Source organism: Tachysurus fulvidraco, chromosome 11 (assembly GCF_022655615.1).
Source record: "Tachysurus fulvidraco isolate hzauxx_2018 chromosome 11, HZAU_PFXX_2.0, whole genome shotgun sequence".
Classification (NCBI taxonomy): Eukaryota; Metazoa; Chordata; class Actinopteri; order Siluriformes; family Bagridae; genus Tachysurus; species Tachysurus fulvidraco.
The window spans coordinates 4,652,004-4,676,082 of record NC_062528.1 but is presented as its reverse complement, the minus strand read 5'-3'; the positions used below and the strand labels follow the sequence as shown (position 1 = coordinate 4,676,082).

At 38.3% G+C, this 24,079-nt stretch overlaps 3 protein-coding genes and 1 long non-coding RNA gene across 7 annotated transcripts in view; 2 read left to right on the top strand and 2 right to left on the bottom strand.

Moving 5' to 3' along the window:
• Positions 1-129: 129 nt before the first annotated feature.
• Positions 130-4,906, bottom strand: anapc15 (anaphase promoting complex subunit 15). Of its 4 annotated transcripts, none has more exons than XM_047820430.1 (5): positions 4,767-4,906; positions 3,046-3,167; positions 2,564-2,623; positions 1,633-1,770; positions 130-919 (listed from the first exon to the last, which is right to left on the bottom strand). In XM_047820430.1, the coding sequence occupies exons 1-5, from the start codon at positions 4,774-4,776 to the stop codon at positions 872-874; spliced, it is 378 nt and encodes a 125-aa protein (XP_047676386.1). In that variant the 5' UTR covers positions 4,777-4,906; the 3' UTR covers positions 130-871. The 4 variants fall into 4 exon arrangements, with proteins under 4 accessions (XP_047676386.1, XP_026994520.1, XP_026994521.1 ...); XM_027138719.2 differs by lacking the exon at positions 4,767-4,906 and adding an exon at positions 4,196-4,404; XM_027138720.2 differs by lacking the exon at positions 4,767-4,906 and adding an exon at positions 3,953-4,161.
• Positions 4,907-6,533: 1,627 nt separating this feature from the next.
• Positions 6,534-10,013, top strand: folr (folate receptor). Its single transcript, XM_027138736.2, has 5 exons — positions 6,534-6,777; positions 7,017-7,143; positions 8,404-8,592; positions 9,204-9,339; positions 9,715-10,013. Exons 1-5 carry the CDS (start codon positions 6,761-6,763, stop codon positions 9,981-9,983), a joined length of 738 nt encoding a protein of 245 aa, XP_026994537.1. The 5' UTR covers positions 6,534-6,760; the 3' UTR covers positions 9,984-10,013.
• A 601-nt stretch (positions 10,014-10,614) lies between these two features.
• LOC125145868 lies at positions 10,615-16,347 on the bottom strand. Its single transcript, XR_007144330.1, has 2 exons — positions 12,244-16,347; positions 10,615-10,700 (listed from the first exon to the last, which is right to left on the bottom strand). It is a non-coding gene; the product is annotated as an uncharacterized LOC125145868 (long non-coding RNA).
• A 150-nt stretch (positions 16,348-16,497) lies between these two features.
• The window catches only part of inppl1a (inositol polyphosphate phosphatase-like 1a), a 32,630-nt gene continuing 25,048 nt past the window's right edge, over positions 16,498-24,079 (top strand). The window contains exon 1 of the mRNA XM_027138781.2: positions 16,498-17,194. Within this exon, the coding sequence (XP_026994582.1) occupies positions 17,040-17,194 (155 nt within the window). The 5' untranslated portion in view covers positions 16,498-17,039. The remainder of the gene's footprint in view (positions 17,195-24,079) is intronic.

The following is a 24,079-nucleotide window of genomic DNA, read 5'->3' as shown; positions in this document are numbered from 1 at the left end:
CATCTACATTATCAACGAGATTTTACAAAAATTAGTAGATAATACAGTAAACAAAAATACATTTATGAAGCAAAGTTTTGTCGAAGAACGTCTTCAAAAATTTCAAAAGAGAAAAATAAAATGCATATGTGAAAGAAAAATCAGGAGTTTATTTTTTGCCTCATTGAAATGTTTCATTCAACTCTAATTCTTTAAAAGTTTCACACATCCATGAAAGTTAAATATATTTCTTTAAAATTATAGAATTACATTTGGGTTTAAACATTAAAAAAACTAATGAATACTAATATATAATCAGTCATTTTAAAAATTCAACAAAGAGCTAAACACAGAAAACAAAGAGCTAAACACAGAATCTGTTTTAATTAAGTCTGCATTATTTGCTCATATGATGAAGATTCAGGTTATTGTTATGGGGTTACCCATAATGCACTGTTTTTACACAATGTTCTGCATCAGGGCTGAAAGATTCTTCTCCTAAAACACTCACAAAGGTGTAAGTGTAAATAATGCTAATATTTAAATAACAGCATTTTATTTACAAGCACTGTTTATATAAATGTAAACCATATATACTTCAAACCACTGAGCTCGAACTCAACAACTCAGTTCACACTAACACACTCGGCCGCATGCACTCAGTCGCATGCACACACGCCCCTTTCTGTGCACTGTGTGTGCTTTATGTTTCACACTCCCCCAGTTGTCCTTGAGTAGGTGACAGTATGACAGACTAAACACAAGGCATTAAGTTCTCATGATGGGTGTGTTCTTGAAAAGTGTCCAAATGGTCTCATCTGACTCTCATATGAGACCAGCAGTGTGGGCAGACATTAGTGCACCTCTGCTGTGCTGAGACAAAATATGAGGTTCAGATCATCCACTGGTCTTGGTCCTGATCTGCTCCCTCCATATCCACCTTAACACACACACAATATTACTCAATATTTAAAATGCACCATCTTTGATTTACATTTATGACATTTCGCAGAGGGACTTATTTTTATCTTATTTTATAAAACTAAGCAAATGAGGGTTAAGAGCTTTGCCCAGGGGCCCAGCAGTGGCTGCTTGGTGGACTTGGGATTTGAGCTCACAACCTTCCAATTGGTAGGTCAACACCACTAGACTTGACACCCCCAACCCCCAAAATTCTGCATAATAAACACACCTAAAACAAACCGTGCTGCTCCACATCCTATAGCTGTAGATGAGTTTATGTCAGAATGAGCACAGGGTCAATGTTTAATACTCTCAGTGGAGATGACGAAAAGCAGAAATCATTCAATCAACTTGTTCAGGATTTAAAACTTAAAAATATTCACACGTCTAATGCTCTGCGATGGGTTGGCACTCCGTCCAGGGTGTATCCTGCCTTGATGCCCAATGACACCAGAGATAGGCACAGGCTCCCCGTGACCCGAGGTAGTTCGATAAGCGGTAGACAATGAATGAATGAATGAATGTCTAATGCCAGGTTTCTAGTCATTTCAATTACATTAAACTGTTAATAAGCACCTCCATCTTTAATACTGGTGTGTTTATAGACAATACACACAGTATTATTATATTTATATAGAATGTAGGTGTTTGTGAATGCACCTTAGCACACACTCAAAAAAGAAATCTGACCTCATTTATCTCGCCGTCATCAGGAAACTCATTATAAATGTTCATGTCATCCATGTCCTGCATGTCCTCATCCTCCTCAGAGTCCTCCTCACTGTCCTCTTCATCTTCATCATCCTCCTCTTCCTCCTCATCAAATGTCTGTAAGTGAGAACAGGATGTAGTAAAATGCTGGTATGGGATATGTTGTGACGTTTTATTTAAACAGTGATTTATATGTCCCCTTACCATGCCATTGTATAATATTATAAACATTCTATACACTAGAGTAAATTATAAAATGTGTTTATAAAGCCTATGTCAGATTAAACATCACAACTGCTGGGATTTGTTTTTTCTTTGGTATTTCTTCTTAGCATGTAACCTCTTACTGATTGGCCTGATGCCCCCTTTCCTCCAGAAAGAACCGGGTGCTGGTTCAGAGTCCTCTTTTGAATGGCTGATGTTGCTTTACTGTTAATGCTCATGGCTTTGCAAACCTACATTGGCATCCAAAAGTGACAAATCCTGATTTAAAAATGGTGTTCTCTTTTGTCTTGTTGGTCACAGTAACCCTGCCCCCAGCCCCTGACGCAAGCGGTTCTTAAGTCTAGACAAGCAATGTTTTGGTGCTACTTAAGAACCACTTTTCCTGGTTCAGAGGCGGTGCTTTAGGTATCAAAAAAGAAAGAACTGTTTTTAAATTAGGATCTGGCTCTGAACCAGCACTAAACTGCCTTGGTGAAAAAGGGGCATAAGAGAACTGTAAATGCAGGCCTGAGCAATGAGAAGCAAAACTGACAATGCAAAATTGAAAAAATGCAAAATACTATATTTAATAATAAATTTCTGCAATGCTGCTTTTTGACCATGTCCATTGTTATACAAATAAATCATCTGAATTGAACTAGATACAGAACTGAGAACACAAAACCTCACTGCAGTGTGGATTTACCTCAAACACCGGCCGACCGATGGGCATCAGGTTACTGTCCTTCTCTGCAATGTTCTGTAACTGAGAGAAAACACATATGCACACACAAAATAAAAACACTACAATGAACACACATACACTACACTAAAAACACAAACAAAATATGCACAATGCATTAAAACAAATACATACTAATACACTAAAACACAGAAGACACTACACATGCCACACTTCTTTAATCTACAGTAAACTACATTGCTTGTATACCTAATACAACTACAATAACCACACATAAAACTAGACTATACCACAATATTTATATCCATACGCCCCACTACACAAAACTACAGTCCTTTAAATATACTACACAGACTATAAAACTAATCTACACATTAGATTAGAACTACATTATACACACACTAAACTGAACACACTACACTACACAAAGTGTACAAACTTCATTAAATTACACTACACACACAACAGTCTGTTCAGCATCTCACCCAGGTCTGGTGCTGCTGCTCCTGCTGTTGTAGTTCGGTTTCATCCACACATGGCCGGTCCAGATTAAACCACAGAGACTCTGTCATCCTAGGGAACAAAGAGGGGAACAGCGTGGACATGTCTAATCACACACACACACACACACACACACACACACACACACACACACACACACACACACACAACAAATCCTGACATTATTAAAGAGCAACAGACTGGAATGTCTTAGGAAAAAAAAAAGCTTTTACTTAACTACTACTAATAATAACAACAGTAATAATGATAATCACTTTTCGTGTACTGTAGTTTTACAGATTTATTCACTGTATTAATATAATATTTATTAAACAAATAAATCCACACACTCTCTCTCACTCACACACACACACACTCTCTCTGACTGTGAGTGTGTGAGAGTGTGTGTACACTCTCTCTCTCTCTCTCTCACACACACACACACACACACACTCACTCACACACACACTCACTCACACACACACACACTCACACACACACACTCACACACACACACTCACACACACACACTCTCACACTCACACACACACACTCTCACTCACACACACACACACACACACACACACACACACACACACACACACACACACTCTCACTCACACACACACACACACACACTCTCACTCACACACACACACACACACTCTCACTCACACACACACACACACACACACACTCTCACTCACACACACACACACACTCTTACTCACACACACACACACACACACACACACACACACACACACACACACTCACTCACTCACTCACTCACTCACTCACTCACTCTCTCTCAATTATTAAGAGCAGATCCCACGAAATATATCTGGTACAAAAATAGGACAGTCCCAAACGACTAACTGCTATACTCACTAGTGCACTACTAAGGGTGCTTGTGTCCTTATCTGATAACGCGTGTAGGGCCCCTTTATAGGGCGCATGGCGTGATTTACACACAAACCCAAACAGATCGTTAGAGACTTCCTTCAGCTCAAGTTTTTTTTCCGGCAACACTGAATTAAAATCATAAAGTGATAAAACACACGGCCCCAACATCACTATACTATCTACAACAACCCAGTTCACAAATCATCTATTTATATTCCACATTCTCACCTGAAGGACGAGTTTCAGCCTAGACAAAACAAAATTTTTAAATTCTCCAGCTGAGCGGAAGTCGGTGTTCTGTTGAACGTGTTCCTGCCGGAAATTTTTTAAATGATAATCGGTTCCGCCTTTCTTCGGCCGATGTTGTTATGCCTGACCTGGGAACAGTTTTACAATTTTCTGAAGTTAAACGTTCAATAGCTACAATTTTACAGAGAGCTCGATGATAATTAAATCTGTTCAAGAGCACAAAGCTTGTCCCAGGGGAGGGGTTGTGATGGCCTTCATGGTCAGGGACAGCGACTTTATTACCACAATAACTCAGATTATAAAAAAGTCATAAAAAGTCATAAAGCAAAGTTTGAGCAAACAAACGACCAAGCTTATATATTAGGTCATCTTCATGTGTTGACACCAGTGGTCACCTTATATTGCCACATTCATACACCTCAGAAAACACACACTGTTCATCACTGTGTTCCAGGGCTGTCAAGTGTCACGCATTGAGAGTGACAGTCACGCATTTCGGTCTTTTGTCACGCTCTGCCGCACATTGTATTTGTCACGCAGAAAAACTTACTATTTATCATACAATGTATCTGTCCGCGCCGCTGTCTCTATGAACCGATGGAAAGATGTCACGCTTGCCTGTCTTCAAAACTTGAGAGCCCGTGCACTTCTCTCAGCTTCACTCAGCTCATGTGGTCAACAGTTCTTGTTCTTCAAAAGGAAGAGCAGGTCATTAGTATGGATATACGATTGGGACCGTCTGCAAAGTGAAAAACCCGAAAAGCAAATACTATAAAAAAAACAGTCAATAACTTGACTGTAATACACTGTCTTTTTGTTTATTTTTTATGAGTTTTCATAATATTAATAAAATCAATAACTTTACCTATAATACACTGTATTGTGACCAAACTCACATCACACATCAATGATGTACTGATAGTTATACTACAACACTTATTTTGGGGAAATGTCTTTTTGTTGATTTTTTATAATATAAAAAAAATCAATAACTTGGCTATTATGGAAATTATATTCAATAACTTTACTATAATACACTGTATTGTGACCAAACTCAGATCACACGACATTTATGTCCTGATAGTTATACTACAACACTTATTTTGGGGAAATGTCTTTTTGTTGATTTTTTATAATTTTTCATAATATTAAAAATTCAATAACTTTACTGTAATGCACTGTATTGTGACCAAACTCACATCACACATCAATGATGTCCTCATAGTTATACTACAACACTTATTTGGGAGAAATATCCTTTTGTCGATTTTTTATTATTATGAAAATTCAGAAAAATTAAACAAAAAGACATTTCCCCAAAATATGTGTTGTAGTATATTAATTAGGACATCAGTGATGTGTGAGTTGAATTTGGTGACAGTATATTGTATTACAGTAAAGTTAATGATTTTTTAATATTATGAAAAATAATAAAAAAATAAACACTTGCACTTTGCAGACAGTCCCTTGGAATCTGTGTCTTCGGTGTTCGCACATAGAGACTTATGTATTTTGTCCAACGCGGAGGAAAGCTGATATTGAGGAAAATTGGGTTGTAGCTGCATTGTAGCTGCTTCTCATTACTACAATAAAAAAGAGGTGTTATTTGTAGTAACACCCTTTAGCTCAGGAGTTATTGACTCGGGAAAATCGAATCTGTGAATATGAGGCCAACTTTACTTAAGTGTCATTAAGGTTATGTATTTGTAAGTTACCTTTGTTTTCAATACATTTTTGCAAATGTACCATCATGTACAATCTGTTTATTCCATCTAAAAAAAACAGCAATTATCTGACTTCTCTAATGGTCTTCTTTAACCATAAGACCTCTAATTAGACTAAAGTTAGACAAAATGTTTACAAGTTACAAAGACGTTGTGTATATCCTTTACACAGCTTTACACAGCTACACTAATGGATTGTTGCATAATGTAAGTGCTTAACTATTTTTCTTTTTAATTTATTACACAAAAAAGCATAGGTATGTCAAGGTATGTCTCAGTAGTATATCTTCATCAGGATAAAATGTTACCAAAAAGTTACTTTGTAAAAAATCATTTTTGTCCTAACAAGGGTCAGATTTAGGTGTATCACATGTGTGTGTGTGTGTGTGTGTGTGTGTGTGTGTGTGTGTGTGTGTGTGTGTGTGTGTGTGTGTGTGTGTGTGTGTGTGTGTGTAATTCATAACCCATAACAAGATAATGACTTGGGCATGTGTCTGTGAGAGCTGGTCACAGTGACACAGGAAAAAAACTTAAGGAGAATCACCTCCTCATTTTCTCCTCAACTAGTTCTTAGAAGTGTACTGATCTCTCTCTCTCTCTCTCTCTCTCTCTCTCTCTCTCTCTCTCTCTCTCTCTCTCTCTCTCTCTCTCTCTCTCTCTCTCACACACACACACACACACACACACTCACATACACTACACACGCACAGTGTCACAGTCAGGAGATCTTCAACAGCTCGGATACACAGATCAGGATAATTTTCTACCATTTTTCCCCCCAAGAAATTTTTCTGTATTACATAAAGATCAACAAAAAAAGATGGAGCAACCATTGAGGTAAGAAGCTTCAACAAATTGATTTTAATAATAATTAAAAACTATTACTGTTCAGTTTATAGACTGCTCTCATATATACAACATTTAAATGTAAACATTTTTATAATGTTTTAGAAATGTGTGAATGGCCTTTGCTGAGATTCTTCACACACACACACACACACACACACACACACACACACACACACACACACACACACACACACAATGTCCTTAATATATATTTTTTCTCTCTGAAGGGTTTGGCTGGTGTTTACTGTGCTATTATATTTTTCACTTTGTTCTCTTGCAAACCAACTAAACATGTGTATGGATGCTAAACATCACAAAACTGAGCCGGGACCAGAAGGAGAACTTTACCTGCAGGTAAAGTGCACGCACACACACACACACGCACACACACACACACACACACACACACACACACACACACACACACACACACACACACACACACACACACACACATGCTGTGCAGGAAACACACTAAACACATGTACACACAGAGTGTAACAGTCTGATGATCTTTTACTCAGGTGTGTTCTGCTTAGCACGGTTAAAGGTCACTTAGCTAATCATTTCTCATAAGGTGAAAAGCTGTTCTGATTTTACATTATAATTACAAGAAACTCAATACATTTAAAATTCAAACATATAACTGCAGCCAAAATATATCACCATTACAACATCTTTCTGGTTGGAAAGTCAGTGCTGAGGTTTCTGTTTTCAAGTTTTTCTCTGTGAAACAGCCTGAAATAAAGTTCGAATCAAGCTGAGCCAAGAAGATTGTGTGTTCTGAAAACATGTCAAATTCAGTGTTTGCGTTGCGCAGTGTTACATGCTTTAAGACACAGCTCTCTCAGCTCCAGTTACCCTGTAGTGAAATGTCAAAGATTCTGCTTTTCCTGTGATATCAGAATACCATGGCACATTGCTAAATATTAAGCTAAACATTTTCTGAAACAGGTCAGAAACAGGATCAGGAGAGGATAAGGCTTATAGCCAGATGAACTTCACTCACTCAGACTTTATCACTAGTCCATATTAAAGGATGTAAGCAACTTATAATTCTGACATAAATTGTTTTATACTGTACCTTGCTTGATATCTTGTCAGAAAGTGTTGATTCATTGATTTTCTATAACATCAGCTCTGATGGTAGTGCAGCTGCAAATCCCAGGTTTATATGAATGCACTAGTTATAATATGTTATAATTTCTATATTAACAGCTTGTAATTAAATAAGTGTAATTGCTGATATGGTGAGGTTTTCTCTAAAAAGATTTATGAAAAGAGTCTCCAATGTCAGTTCTTTGTAACACTCAGAGGACAGCTGTAAGTTTTTTCTCAGGACAGAGGAGTTTACACTTTGCAGGTGTGCAGGTGATGTCGTTAATGTGTACCTCAGGGTTCATGGAACACTTTTTTTATGGTGTGTTCTGCTATTAGATTTATTAGCCTCATCAGACCTGAAGTCCATCCTTAAGTTTGAATGTCTAAAATACTGATAGCATCAAAAAAAATAAAGCTCAGATTACAAAACATTAGCAAAAAAAAATGAGGAGGTACAATATGAACTGTCTTTTTCTCTCTCTCACTCTCTGTCTGTCTTTCCTGATCTGTCAGTGTTCTCCTTGGCATCAGAATGCATGTTGCACTGCAAACACCTCAGCTGAAGCCCATGAAGATAACTCATACCTATATAACTTTAACTGGAACCACTGTGGGATCATGAGTAAAAAATGTAAAGAGCATTTCATCCAGGACACGTGTTTCTACGAGTGTTCTCCTCACCTGGGACCATGGATCCAGCCGGTATGAGCACATCGCACTGATGGATTTTATACTATTTTTGGCAATACCACAGAAAACAAAAAATAATGCTCATGATAAATGTGTTTGTTATATGAAAGTTTGTTATAGTATTAAATGAAAATGTAATTATTGAGTTTTTTGAAAAAACATGTAGCATCATGCAGGTTTACTTGAATCTTGGACCCTGGTTTCAAGTTCAAGTTTCTTTATTTGTCATTTCGCTACATGTTGAGACATGCAGTGTAACGAGATGTCGTGTATGTCCATACAGACATTACACGATTAAACAAGACATTTATAATTTAAATACACAAAATAATATACACTCAAGCAGTAAATATAGGTATGAAGACTACAATGCTTCCTTGATATTGTACACGTGCAACAGGAGGCATTCAAGGTCAGCAGCTGGTAGCAGACTAGCGCAAGATGTGGTTTAGAGTTTTATATGAACCCCTGTTAAAACATATACTTATACCATTTCAACATGCTTTATGTGTCTTTAGGGGTGAATGTTTGGGAACTTATTTTGGTTATTGTTAAGCATTTAAACCTGACTCCAAGGATCCCTTATACCCCACAAAAAGACATACGTGTGTGTGTGTGTGTAGGCGGATACCACTTGGCGGAAGGAGCGCATATTAGATGTTCCATTATGTTTGGAGGACTGTGAAACATGGTACAATGACTGCAAAAATGACATCACCTGCAAAGAGAACTGGCATAAGGGCTGGGACTGGACCTCAGGTGTGTGTGTGTGTGTGTGTGTGTGCGTGTGTGTGTGTGCGCGCACGTGTGTGTGTCTGTAAGAAGGGATTTGTAGATTTGAAAAACAACTGAAAAACACCAGATTTCTGAGTGATGTTTACATTTGATGTTTATAAAATGTTTACAATTTAATAAACTTTGTTTGCACCACTGATCATTGAGAGGATATTAGGTATAGGTAAGTTAAACTGCAATTTTATTGGAAAGTGTATAAGTAATGGTAAATTAGGAATGATTTTTAATACTAATAATATATAAGTACATAATGATAGAATATAATAAAATAATATAATATAATATATATTTTCTAACTTGCCAGCTTAAAGTGGTTTCTGTGTGTGTGTGTGTTCATAGGTACAAACCGCTGTCCTGTAGGAGCTCAGTGCCAAAAGTGGACTGAAGTTTTCCCCAACGCTCAGAGCATGTGTGAGAAAATCTGGTCCAACTCCTACAAGTACACTACATACAGCAGGGACAGTGGCCGCTGCATGCAGATGTGGTTCACTGGCCAGAACCCTAACAAAAAGGTGGCAGAGTTCTACCTGAACCATGGCTCTCGAACAGAGATGGCCATGTTGACAAGCTTCACACTTTCTCTTGCTGTCCTTCTCTCAATGCTGTAAAATTCTAATAAAGAGAAAGACTAAGAAAAATCCAGCTCATTATTCCTTTTTTTTGTCAATTCTCCTTGCAGACATAGAAGGCGCTATAGCCATGTATTAAATAAAGTAAAGTATTAAACAATGTGGGAGGACATGGGATGGGGTTTGTATTGCATATTCATAATGTTTATATTGAGGATAACAATGTTCTTGGATCATTTTAGCTGTTTGTTTTTTATTTACAAATCATACTATACAGATTATTATTCAACACAGATTTGTAAATGGTTTAAAATTCCACTTCTCCCTGGTTACATCAGCAGTGATTTATTAAACATGCATTTGAAAAGTGGAGTTAGCTGCAAAAGAAAAGTGGTCCACTTTACTTAACTATGATACATAGGTACTTTTCTCTATTATTTATATGTATTTTACTCTTTTTGTAGTGTGACATCATAAACATTTTAAATGTCAATTATAAAAGTCAATATAAAATTTTAATGTTAAATTGCAGATGCCTTAAAGGATTAAATTTAAAAAATCATGTATATTTTGTATATGTCCTCATCCCTCTGAAATGAATTTCTGGTTTTGTCGCTGCCAGCACAACACACAAGTTCTAAATCACTTTCACGCATGAATGTGACTTACATTCAATTCAATTTTGGTTTAATGGTATAGTGTTTTAACAATGTAAATTCAAAACAATAATTAAATTTAATCTTAATGTTTTTATCCCTTTGTAGCGATTTTGGCTCGCGAAGCAAGGTAAATATTTATGAGTAATTATAAGGCGTTATAGTGACTGTAAATATTTTAACCTAAGTTGAAATTAACGGTAATGGAATTAACATTACTCTTATTTGGTCTGTTCGTCCGGCGAGCAGGCCGTGTAACCTTTATTAATTCTATGAATGCGGTATCTTCCTGGCCGAGAAAGATTAACTTCCCTTTTACTTTATACCGTAATGTAAATTAAATTAACTTAATAGAGCATGTAGTTCAGACCAGATGTTGCAGGTACCTTAAGTTTGTGAGTGATACTCAGAGACAATCACTTGTGGCACAAAAATATGACATTTAATGAATGAGACAAGCACAACAAAAAACTAACAAGACAAACAAAGAAATAGGGAAAACGAAGATGAAAATAAAATAACACAAAAGAAATTAAAATTGGGGAAAGGGAGGAAGAGACTGGAAAGAAGAAATTAGAGAAAGGAAGGAAAGGAATGGCAAGCTTAAACTTCAAAATTAATCACACCCTAACTGGGAAATCGTCACTGGAAACTTAAATTCACCTTAAGACACAATACAAGGTTCATACTTAAAATACGCATCTAAATTGGTTGGAAAGGAAACGGTTACTTGCATTGGCTTACTGCACAAGAGTCCGGATGCAACAGAGAAAACTCTGAAGAGTCAGTTAGGGTGGGGTCAGACGTTCTTCCAAGTTCTCCTGAAGATTAGAATAGTTGTCGTTCTTGGCAGTGAAGCTTGCTGGAACTTCTTTGAAGGAAGATGGAGTTGTCTCCAAGCTGTTCCGAAAGTCTGACCACGGATTGGTGGTGTTTGTGACAATTTATAGATTGTGAACTCCACCCATCTTTGGGGAGATGGCCAATACTACGGCCTGAGATTTTGGAGGGAAAAAATCCCTTTGTTTCAGGTGTCTGTGGGCGTGGTTTAGCTATCAAACTCTTAGATGACTTTAAAGTTTTATCCAAGGTGTATTAAGACGGTATGGCGCCTTTCGTGCTCAAATAAATGACACCATTGTTTGAAAAATGAGTAACCAATAATTTTGTGGTCATTTGGATACTAAACATGAAGGGGAATGACGGTATAAAGGCAGCAATACATTACATACACAGATCAGTAATCAAAGTGTAACTGATGTTAATAGAGTGTTGTGTTCTGACACATGAATAAAATACGCCCGTCAGGAAAGTAAGGAGCAAATAATTTTAAGTCAGGCAAGCCTTAACAGAAGAAACACATTACAACAAGGTTATAAGAATAAGAATCTTAGAGTATCTTATCTACTTGTTTTATTAGTAAAAGGAATGTCTCATTGTGTTGTGTGTGTGTGTGTGTGTTCTGGTTGAGGGCCCCTATGAGTTCAATCAGAGAAGCGGCATGGGGTTATCTGGTCTTTGTGTAGGCTCCAGTCATTCTGGAGCCAGTTGTGTGCGTGTAAAACTGGTTGATTGAAGATTAGATGCCAAAGTTTAGGGTGCCTTGGACATGAAATCTAAATGACTTGTACCAGACGCTACACCTTAATGAGCCAGATGTAGAGGCAACAGTAGCAAGGATAAACTCCCAGAGATGACATAAGAAAGAAACCTTAAGGGGTACCCTACTCAAAAAGGAACCCATCCTAATCTGGGTGACAGCAGAGAGTGTGAATATAAATAGTTTCCTTTCTGGAATTCCTTTCCTTAATCTTCTTGGAAAAGAGCCTTAGTGGACATTTGTACCGTTCATCTAGCTGAATATCTTCAAATTGCTTCAGAGTGGTTGGAGCAGGAAACCTGTTCTGTATGTACAGATAAATCTGTAACTCTTCCCCCCAAAATTCCCCATATTGGTTATTCAAGTTAGGTGAGTGAGCTGACATGGCAAATATTGAAGATCATGCCAAGATCACACCAGGACTGGACTGTTTTGGCTGTGTGTATGTGAAAATCATCGTCTTAAAAATGGCATTGTTTGGAAACAACATTTTACTACAATTACTTACTGGTAGTAACACAATTGTTGGGAATAATGTAAATGATGATTCATCAGACCATATCACCCTTTTCACATTTTTTTGCATTAGTGTCTGCAATTATAACAAAGCAACATCTATGGAAGAGTTACAATTGCTAAACTATTAGAAATTGTAACTCTTCCATAGATGCTTTGTAAAGTCCTTTGTGGACTATGTTTGTGGAAACAAATCTAAAAGGGGCAAAGACAGTACATAATCTAAAGTACAGATGCTAAGGTCAAAACTAAGGTCAAAGAAATAACAAAGGCTCGGCACACAGATAAACTGATAATACTTTGCGTTGTGTTGTGGCAAGAACATGGTTTAAATGTCCTTAAAACCAGTAGTAGAAACCATAAGTGAATCTTTGTGGACCGGAGGGTTCAGATCTCCAGTGAGGGTTCCCTCTGGTGGTCAGGAGTTTGGGCTTTTATAACAGAACAATAGTATTACAGCAGCAGTTACATGAGATATTATATGTATTGTGCAAAACATCAATCAACTGAAATGTGAAAGACAGCATGTGCAAAGACCAAAAACAGTGTGTAAAAACAGCATGTAAACAGTTTGATATGGTGGTGCTGTAGACATTGATGTATATTGGAAGTCATTGCAGTCCATTAAGTTCATTGTGCATGTGTGCATGTGTGTGTACTGTGCTTAGTACAGTTCAGGTCTGATGTATCTAGGGTTGAGTTTGCAGCAAAGCAGTTTTCAGGTGTTGTGTGGATAGCCAAAGCGCGGAGAGCAACGACTAGAAAATAGAATAGACCCCCCGTATAACAGAACCACTAGCATGCATAGTATTGATATGCTCGCTTATATGTTTTTGGAAACTAATAAATGAATGGATAGATAGATAATTGAATAATTAGAGAGAGAGGGAGAGAGAGAGAGAAATATGTGGAGATTTAAGACATAAACTGGTACAGCGAACACGGGTTGAGGCATAGTGGAGTTGGGGTTGGAGGAGGGAGTTTAGATTGCGGTAGCAGCGAAGCACTAGGACGGCTCTATGAATGGGAATTTAAATGGTCGGGTAATATGGATGTCGTAACCGGATTGGCGCGCGTCGTGGACAGCTGATTAACAGCTGATGCACGCTTGACAACGTGGCCTGCCAGAACTAACGCAATGCTTGGTTTATGTGAACTGGGCTCCCCTGTCTGAGGCAATGTTAATACGGATGCCATAAGAATGGAATCTGTGGTTGAATAAGGCTGCGGCCCTCTCCATGGCAGTGGGGAATAAGTTTGCAGGCTTTAGAGAATCGATCCACAGCCATGGGAACAGGTGAGGTCAGTGTTGAAATCCACTAAGATGTGGGTCCAAGGGTGTTGTGTTATTGCCAGTGGTTCCAGGAGGCCTACAGGTAACTAATTCCTTCTATGCTCAGGATTTCCTTAATAGATAGTAGTTCCCAGTTTCTAACATCGTAATTGGCTTCCCCAGGGTTGAGTTTTCGGTCACAGTCACTCTACCTTACATTCCTAGCCGATCGGCCCTATACGCTCACTACGCAAGTTGCGTACGGCCCCACACATTACGCCCGCCTCCCCCTGCCTCGCTGTAAAGTGAACATTCGCATGAATAAACGCCCAAGGGCAACGGTGTTTATAAATGGCAGCTCGATAACCGTGCCGCGTGTGAACATGCGTTCATTTCCGCATGCACTCTACAGGAGTTGCTCTGCTTACAGTCACCCTACAGTCACTGTACAGTCACTCTGCCTTACAGTCATCCTACAGTCACTCTACAATCACCCTACAGTCACTCTATAATCACACTACGGTCACTCTACAGTCATCCTACAGTCACTCTACAGTCACCCTACAGTCACCCTGTTGTCACCCTACAGTCACTCTACAGTCACCCTAATGTCACTCTACAGTCACTCTACAGTCACCCTACCAGTCACTCTACCTTACAGTCACTCTACAGTCACCCTAGAGTCACTCTACAGACACTGTACCTTATAATCACCCTACAGTCATGCTACAGTCAATCTACCTTACAGTCACCCTACAGTCACTCTACCTTACAGTCACTCTACAGTCACCCTGTTGTCACTCTACCTTACAGTCACTCTACAGTCACCCTGTTGTCACTTTACAGTCACCCTGTTGTCACTCTACAGTCTCTCTACCTTACAGTCACTCTACAGTCACCCTATAGTCACTCTACAGTCACTGTACAATCACTGTACAGTCACCCTACAGTCGACTTACAGTCACTCTGTTGTGTTTGTTGTTAATGCTGTTAATTAACTACATTTCCCAGAATGCACTTTTGCGTGTGTTTCCGGTTGTTCATGTTCTGGTTTTTCTCTCTCTGCACATGTGAGTAAAGAACAGTCTCGTTTAGTCCGTGTGTGTGTGTGTGTCATCCTTTACTAAATGCGTCATAGAGTCTCCAAGTACACAACACACTCTACAGTCACTCTACCTCACAGTCACTCTACAATCACTCTACAGTCACCCTGTTGACACTCTACAATCATTCTACAGTCACTCTACAGTCAATCTACAGTCCCCCTGTTGTCACTCAACAGTCACTTACAGTCATTCTACCTTACAGTCACTCTACAGTCACTATACCTTACAGTCACCCTACAATCACTCTACAATCACCCTACAGTCACTCTACAGTCACCCAGTCACTCTACAGTCTTTCTACCTTACAGTCACTCTACAATCAACCTACGGTCACTCTACAGTCACTCTACCTTACAGTCACCCTACAATCACTCTACAATCACCCTACAGTCACTCTACATTCACCCAGTCACTCTACAGTCTTTCTACCTTACAGTCACTCTACAATCAACCTACGGTCACTCTACAGTCACTCTACCTTACAGTCACCCTACAGTCACTCTACAGTCACTCTACAGTCACCTTCAGTCTCCATTCAGTCACCCTATATTCACTTTAGGGTCACAATACAAGCAAACCTACAGAGACTCTACAGACCTGCTACAGTTTCACAGATTATTATTATTCAGTCAGTTGAGGCACATGGAAATAAAGCTGTCAAAAGTGGCCCTGAAGGTCAGACTTGGGGATGTAAGCTATAATTTCAGGGATTACAGAAAAAGATGAATTTTGTCTACTATGTTATATAGTTATATATACTGTTGAATTGTGCACAAGATACAGAGTTCAGGTCATAGTAAATGTGCGTTTATTATAATTTATTTTTCTTGCTTGTGTTGCTTTATTCTTTAAACAGTTTTTAAACAGAAGTTCATAAAACAGCTTTCTTATTTTACTTTATTAGCACTTTCTAAAACGTTGTCAGTGGATTTGCTCATGTGAAAGCCCCGCCCCCGGAAGTGGTAAGAGCCGAGCGTGGTATTTATTCATTTTTGTTTATTATTTATTATCTATTGCGGTGTCAATCTGTGCAAAAAGACTATAAGTTTATTAATATCCACACATTAACACATTACATTGTTTTTTGGTTCAAACTCCTATCTAAACCAGCTGCTGTTCTGTACACATTCATTTACATTTTACTGGACTGAAAGTAAACATATATCTGCTTTTTAAAGGAGATAAAACTAATCTATTCTTATAGATTTGAGCTAAATATGTTTCTGACTTGTTTACACAATCACTTCTAAATGAACTGTCTCTGGTCATGAAAAAGTATTTGTTAGTCCCTGTGTGTGTGTGTGTGTGTGTGTGTGTGTGTGTGTGTGTGTGTGTGTGTGTGTGTGTGCGCGCGCGCGAGACTTAGCTTAGCCGCCTAGCTAGTCCTTAGATTGATATGTACATGTGTAAATGCGGTGTGTTTTTCAGTTGTTAAGTCAAACCGGAGATTCTCAAAAGTTGTTGCTACTCGCTCTTAAACGTTATTTAAAGCCGATGCTTTTATTCAGCAGTAGTTTGTTTTATGTAACAGTGTGTGTGAGAGAGAGACGTGTATTTCATGTGTAAAGCGTGTATTTCAGCTCCGTTTTTGGGATTTACTTTAAAGGGAAAGTTAGGAGTGTTAGCTCCGTGCTAAGTGCCTCACTGAGACTGAATTCCCAACTTTTATTAATGATCAAAGACACCGAAATACAGAAATACCTTTTGTTTTGGAGGTTTGTGAGTTTGAGCTGTAACGTTTCCACAGGAAAATAAAATCAGGAACAGATCAGCGGAAGGCTGATGGGAGGCAGTGGGGCAGCTGGAGCCGAGTCTGCGCTCACTGCTCGGGTTCAGCCGCTAAACCAGGATAAGGACTGAAAGGGAAAAAAAAGATCAAGCGGATAAACAAACACATCATCATATTTTGTCCCCGTCACATTTTGTCGTCAGCTCGGTTCCCCCATGGCGGGCGGGGGAGGAACGGCCCCTCCAATGTGGTATCACCGGGATCTGAGCCGCGCCGCCGCCGAGGAGCAGCTGGCCCGCGCCGGCCGAGACGGGAGCTTCCTGGTGCGGGACAGTGAAAGTGTGAGCGGTGCCTACGCGCTGTGTGTGCTGTGAGTTACCACCACATTAGTACTTATTTAATAACCTCTCTGTAGTCCAGCACAACTTACTAAACATCACTGCTGATAAAGTTTTCGAGGGTTAATGAACTTAAAACTACACGGAACTGAGGGCGAGTTACTGAGGAAATATGTTTTATTTAGTTTTGTGGTGTTTATTTGAGTGTTTATTTGAGTGTTTGTTACATTGGTTTCTGTTTCTGTGTGTTTTAACTGAAAGACGACATTTTCAGGTAAACAAATATTATTTTTTGTGGCGAAAAATCATTTTCCTTTCTGAGACATGAGCAAATTTATGACACCGTAAAACGCACTTTTTCCTTCATTAATATGATTTATAGTGTGAGTTATTTATAGCGTGGCATTAATAAGAGATTTAGTTTAACACCTCACGCGCACTTGCGGGGCGGGGCTAGACGAGGTCACGTGATCGACGCGGGCTCCACGTCATCAGGGATAAAAATAACATGCTCACGTTTCATCTTCCCAAAAAAAAAGTTTCATCTTCCACTGACTTCCTGTGTAAATGTCACGTGACTGTAATAACCCCTAATTGTTTACAACAAGGGACGCGTCAGTAATCACCCATACAATTATATCACTAATATTACACATGAGCAATATTATTATTACTTACTTCAGTATCTAATCCCAGATTATAGGACCTGGATGTTGGTCCAGACTGACTGGCTCACTGATCCTCATCCAATCCAAAATCTAAATATGCCTGATTACTATCTGATCCCAATCGCAGTCAGATATATCAGATAACTGAAGAAATGGTGGTGATGAGCATTATGATGTAAAGGAAGAGAGAGGAGATGATGATGATGATGATGGTGTGGTAATGGTGCAGCGCTCACCATATGGTGACAAATGTCTTGTGATGTTGCACAGAGGCGTTAGCCTGCTCGACAGGTGTGTGAGCATGCTGAACAGTGTTAGTGTGTTGGCATAGTGGACTGGCTTGTTAGCTTGTTGTACAGCTGTGTTAGTGTGTTGTACAGGTGTGTTTAGCATGCTTGACATGTGTTAGATTGATAGCATGCTGGACAGGTGTGTTGGCATGTTAGGACAGGTGTGGACAGGCTCCTTTGTGTACTGGACAGGTGCGTTAGTGTGTTGGACAGGTGTGCTGTTGAGTTGGACAGACCTGTTATTGTGATAGTGTTGGATGTTGAATTAGATGGGTGTGTTGGAGAGCTTGACTGCTGTATGCACATGTTATGCAGAGTTTATCAATGAGCTTACTAAAACAACATATCTGCATGTTTACTTCTTTGTGCAGTACTTTTCCTCAAACACACGGCTTCACTTCTCTTTTCACATGCAAATGATTTATAGAGATGAGCATATATGGAAATACACCAAACTGAAAAATTCTCTGATGAAACCAAGAGATGGAGGAGAAGGATTATTATTATTATTATTATTATTATTATTATTATTATTATTATGATTATTATACATCTCATGGATACATCTGATTTTGTAAAGATTTTGTAATGAAATATCTGTTTTAGAAAAGGCATTTTTCTTTTCCCTCAATATTATCCTTACTTTCTAATATTAAACTTTAAACTATTAAAAAAAAAAAACAACAACCCTGGGGTGAAGGACCAGTGTACATGGCAGGAATCCATGCAATGTTCTCTTTTTTAAAAAAAGCACAGAAAAGGGCAAACTGTTGTGGTGGATGTTGTTCTGGTGTGAAGTACCACAGAGATGCGTCAGGACACGTCTCAATCAGGCAGCTGTGCAATTCTGCTGCTCAGAGCTGTTTACTGCTCAATTGAGGGCCTAATGAAGGGTTTATAAAGTTACATAGAGCTGTTAGTGCCGGAGGTTGCTCTCACTTTACATATTTATATATTCTCACACAACACACTCTACATCTGGAGAAATCTTTATTTATAGTTACATTAAAATAGTGGAATATTGGAGAAACAAGTTAGATTTTGTTTTTATTTGTTATAGCAGCTATAAACATTCAGCCATAAGCCTCACTTTTTTGTCTTTGTTTTTAAATTAATAATAAAAAATGGCAGCTTCACAAATCACTGAGAAACTTCCTCTGAAAAGCATAAATTCCTCTGTCGTGAAGATTTACCTCTGAATGTTACAAAGCGCTGACTGGAGACTTCGTCCTTCCATATTACATAAACATTTCCTTACAGAAAACAACATCTTGATGATTACACTTTTATTTTTTACCTGTTTATGTAGCTGCATTGATATCAAAAACTAATCAGCACCTTCTGACCTATCAGAACAGAGAATTAAAAGAGAGTGCAATGTTGCCTTGAGGTCTGGAGTGCGAGTGGGTTTTTCTGTGAATCATGAGGAAATGCAGTGTGTGTGGAAACTTCAGAAACCACATCAGTGCTCACACTCTTCTGACCTCAGCACTAATGTTTTGGTATTGCTGGTGTGCGTCTCTGGATCAGAATAGCAACTCCACATCTAAACACATGTTTTTTCACTCAAAAGCAGTTTTATTTGCCTGCTTAGGATCTTGGTGACACCCAAATGTGGAACTATTCTCTGTAAATTCAACCAGAATCAGATCTCTAGAAAATGACAGATTCTTGACTTAAATTCTAATCAGATATGGCTGGTCTATAAACTCTGTCCTCAGTTTTTTTGGACAATTTACATGAATATTTTTATTGTAGATTTTTGTTATTGTAACATGTACAATGTGGACATGTGTTTGTGTAGTGCTGCTGTGTATGTGTGGATGTTGTCTGATTTTTCCTCCTTATACACTCTGATTAATGTTCTCTGACTGTGTGTATGTGTGTAAGAGCTGTGTGACTGTGTGGAAAATCACCATGCTGTATGTATGTATACACACACTCAGAGTGCTCATCACAAAACAGCACTTCATAAACACAAACACTTACAGGGCAGATCAGTGTTTATTTACTTGCAGATGATGCACTAAGAAGTTGTTTACTAACTTTGCAGCTTATTGATGTTGAGGTCATAGCCCTTGCTCTATTAAAAAAAAAATTCAAAGAGGTCTGCAAGTCAAAATAATAAAGTTTACACAAATGAACCAGTTCAACCGTTTGCATCTCCTGAAACTGTTTTTTGTTTTTGTTTTTTGTTCTTCATGATTCCCAGGCTCATCCTGAACAGTAAAACTGCTCACAGTTCTTCAGAAAATTCCTTCAGGTCCTGCACATTATTTGCTTTTTCAGGATCTTCTACATATTTTCAGCACTATACTGATATTGAGAGCCATCTTTTCACACTGATAAGAGAGGAACAGGAGCCAGGGGATATAAACTAATGCCAGGGAATATAAACTATTTTGTGTTCTGGGATACATGAATGAAATCTTAAATAAAATCCATCTATATTTCTACATCTGTAACATGAATAGCTTACTCAGGTCAGAACTAAAACAACAACCTGCAATTTATATGTTCGCTCTTATTTCTTTTAAATAATTAGCATTTACAGATTCAACAAAGGGGCTGTAAACTTATTAACTAGTACAGTATTACAACATTACTAAACTGTGATGTTGTTGGAAAAAAATGTAAATACATGCGCTATTGTTTGCTTTTACTGTGTGTGTTCATAAACACTGCCTCTGTCTTTTCAGATAAAGAAGAGGTTCCATGTACACATGCTTGAAATGTTTTGTGCTGCATTTGTGAATGTGTGTGTTTACTGTATGTGGTTTTTAAGGCTTTTGCTGATTTAGGCCCTGTTCACACCTGACATTAACTTGTAGGTGATGGAATCATAAGTGGTCAACACACCCAGTACAAGGTGTGACTGCAGTCCAGTGCATCTCGAAGATGTGTTGTGATCCTATCCTGCGGAGATCGTACCTGTCGTGCAAACCCAAATGCACCCTGTAACAGCAAAGATCCTGCTAATGGACTGTTTTTTACTGTTGGATGGTGTGTCAGATGTTTGATGTGTGTGCGTGTCTGTGTTCATGATTTTTCTTGGATGTATATGTATGCTGTGCAGCTCTGTCTCAGTTGTGTTTTGGTTGCAGTTTTGATAACAACCTTTCTTCCTGTGGGAGGAGAAGCTGAGTGTTATTTGAATGTCTGTGTTGTGTTTTTTTTTTTTTTTTATGAATATTTTTCATTAGGTTTTGACTGTTTTACATCTTTAGACTTTAGATTTTTTTCTGTTTCAAAAATGTAAACTTTATATCTGACAGTGAAAGATATAAAGTTTAAATTTCTGAAACAGCAAAAATGTGAATAAATCTGGTATCCCTGAAGTTATCTAAAATCATTTGTGTTACTTGGCCTATAATGTTTTCTGGTATAACAGTGCTTCAGTTCATCTGTATGGTTTTTTGATGTGGTCCTGTTTACTTAGTAGTGTGTTGATTTTAGTATTTGTTTTTGAGACACTTGTGACTTTGTTTTATGATCAGACAGTTGGTTTAATGCCTTTACTGTCAATGCTCTGAGGGACTATGGGTCTAAAATCTGTTATCACATTATTTGCTGTGCTCTTCCTAAGAGGTAAGCAAAATGTTAATTTTCGTAAACATGTACTCATATTCTACTGTTGACTGAGGTAACGACAGAGTAACAGAAGATATATTACTGATTATATGTTCGTGGTCATTTCTATGAAAATGCTCTATATTGTAACTTGTACAGTAAAATTTACTATTAATGTACTTGGTGCCTTGTGTGTCTGTAAAGTCCAGCTATTATCCTGAATCTGAAGCTGTCCTTTAGTAATGGGGGTATTTTTTATTTTAATTATTTTTATTTATTAAGCATTAAGCCAGCTGTCTGATTTCCACATCTGGCTGAGAATGGTGCGGTGATTTTGCTGTGGCATTCATTGTAACTGAAGTTTTAAATGATATCAAATTATTTGTCAATCTGCGTATCTACCGTGGCAGACTGTGTTGAGTTGGGAAGGTTGAAAAGTGTGTCTGTAATTGGGGGACAGTAGGTGGTGGGGTCTGCTGTATTCTCACCTACACACACACGCACTTAATTTCTCTTAGTTCAGAAAATGAAATAATGATAGTAGTAGTAATAAAAAATATAATGAAGTCATCTAAAATTAATCGGTCCAGTGAAACGTGGTCAGAGTTTGAAGTTGGTTCAGAGTTGTTCCTGCAGCAGGGGCGTGACTACCCCTCCCCCACCTCACCAGTAGCACCTGTATTTGGTCTGTTTCTGATAGGTTGTGATATTTGGTGTGAGCTGTGAGAGTTTAACATGAAAAGAGAAAGTATCTCAACCTCACCAGCCTTCCAAGGCATACGCGAAGAAAAAATTTCACTGTGCTATATGTATATGTGACAAAAGCTTCTATTCTTCTATTATTTTTTAGGGCTTTGGTATGTTTCAGGAACTTGATTTAAGATTAGTCAAGAATTTAAGAGATGGGCTTTTAATAGTATAGAAATCTCTGCTTGGTTTATCTTTCAGTGAGTACACTTCCTTACAAAAGCCACCTACTGTAAACTGCTCATTTATAACCCACAGAGTCATAATGTATTGTGTGCACTAGGGCAGTGTTTTCCAGGATGAAATTGTGTCTGGTTTCTTGTAATCTGTGACAGTAGCTCTTGAACAAGACCGGTTGCTTGTATTGCACAGAGCAGCACTAAAACTTCGAAGAAGAGAAACATAGAAGAGAAACTTCAACTTCAGAATTATTTAAAGTGAGGCCAGATTTAAGTATGTAAATTTTTTCCCCTTACAGATTGCAGTATTTTGTAATAAAGACGGTGACAAAGTTAAAAGCTTTTTTCAAAATCAATACAAATGTGTAGATTTTACTTTTGTGTTTTAGGCGTACATGCTGACTAACTAGGGTATGAAAATGTAGTCACATTCTCTCTCTCTCTCTCTCTCTCTTACATTCACACTCACATTCACACTCACATTTACACACATTCACAGTGTTTTGTTTCCTCATAGCTCTGTCTTGGTGCTGAATTTTAAAGAATCCTGTGTGACTGATATAACATTAGTGGGAAAAGCAACTGAGGTTCTGCAAATGTCACAGAAAAATATGCATGTGTGTTGTGGGTGCAGTGTGCCTTTAAGACAGGGGTGTGTGTGTTGTGGGTGCAGTGTGCCTTTAAGACAAATGTTACACCTTTTCCACCAAAAAGAACCGGGTGCTGGTTCAAAGTTGGTTCCACTGGCGAACCTTCTAAGAACCGGTTTGACTTTCCATCGGCTAGAGAGCCATCACAGAGCTGACGTCACTGTATACGTGTCATGTTTCCCAACAATGTTAGCGCAGCAGCGGCAAACACAACAACAATGGCAGATGTTGCTTTACTGTTAATGCTCATGGCTTTGCGAACCTACATTGGCATCCAAACGCAGTGAATCCAATGTGTACGTGCAGCTCCATGTAATTTGTATAAACGGAGGTTGTAATCGAGAAAAGACATAATGTTATTTTATCATTAACACAGAAAAAGTTAGCCTTAGCATGTAGCTACTTACTATCATGTGTAAAATAATAAAATAAAAATAATAAAATAAAGTAAAAGTGTATTAAACATTACTATACTTAAGGCACATTATCAAATGCGCTAACGGTAGCCCGCTCACAGCCCCTGACACAAGCGGTTCTTAAAGGCAGGGTCTCCGATTTTTGAGAAATGCTTCAGAAAACTGAGTCGGGCCAAATACTAAACAAAAATCAAAACAAACACGTATCCAATGATCAGAAAGGGGCGGGGCTTGTCAATATGGGCAGAGAGAGCGTTCAGTGCACATGTGTGACATTAGAAGAAATCGGTTTTAGCAGTGACCTGGAGGATAAAAACAAAGAAAGATAGCGAAGAAAGGCTTACGATAAGGCAAGATGTAGGACCCAGGTTAATATAGGATCAGCTTTCCAGCGCTG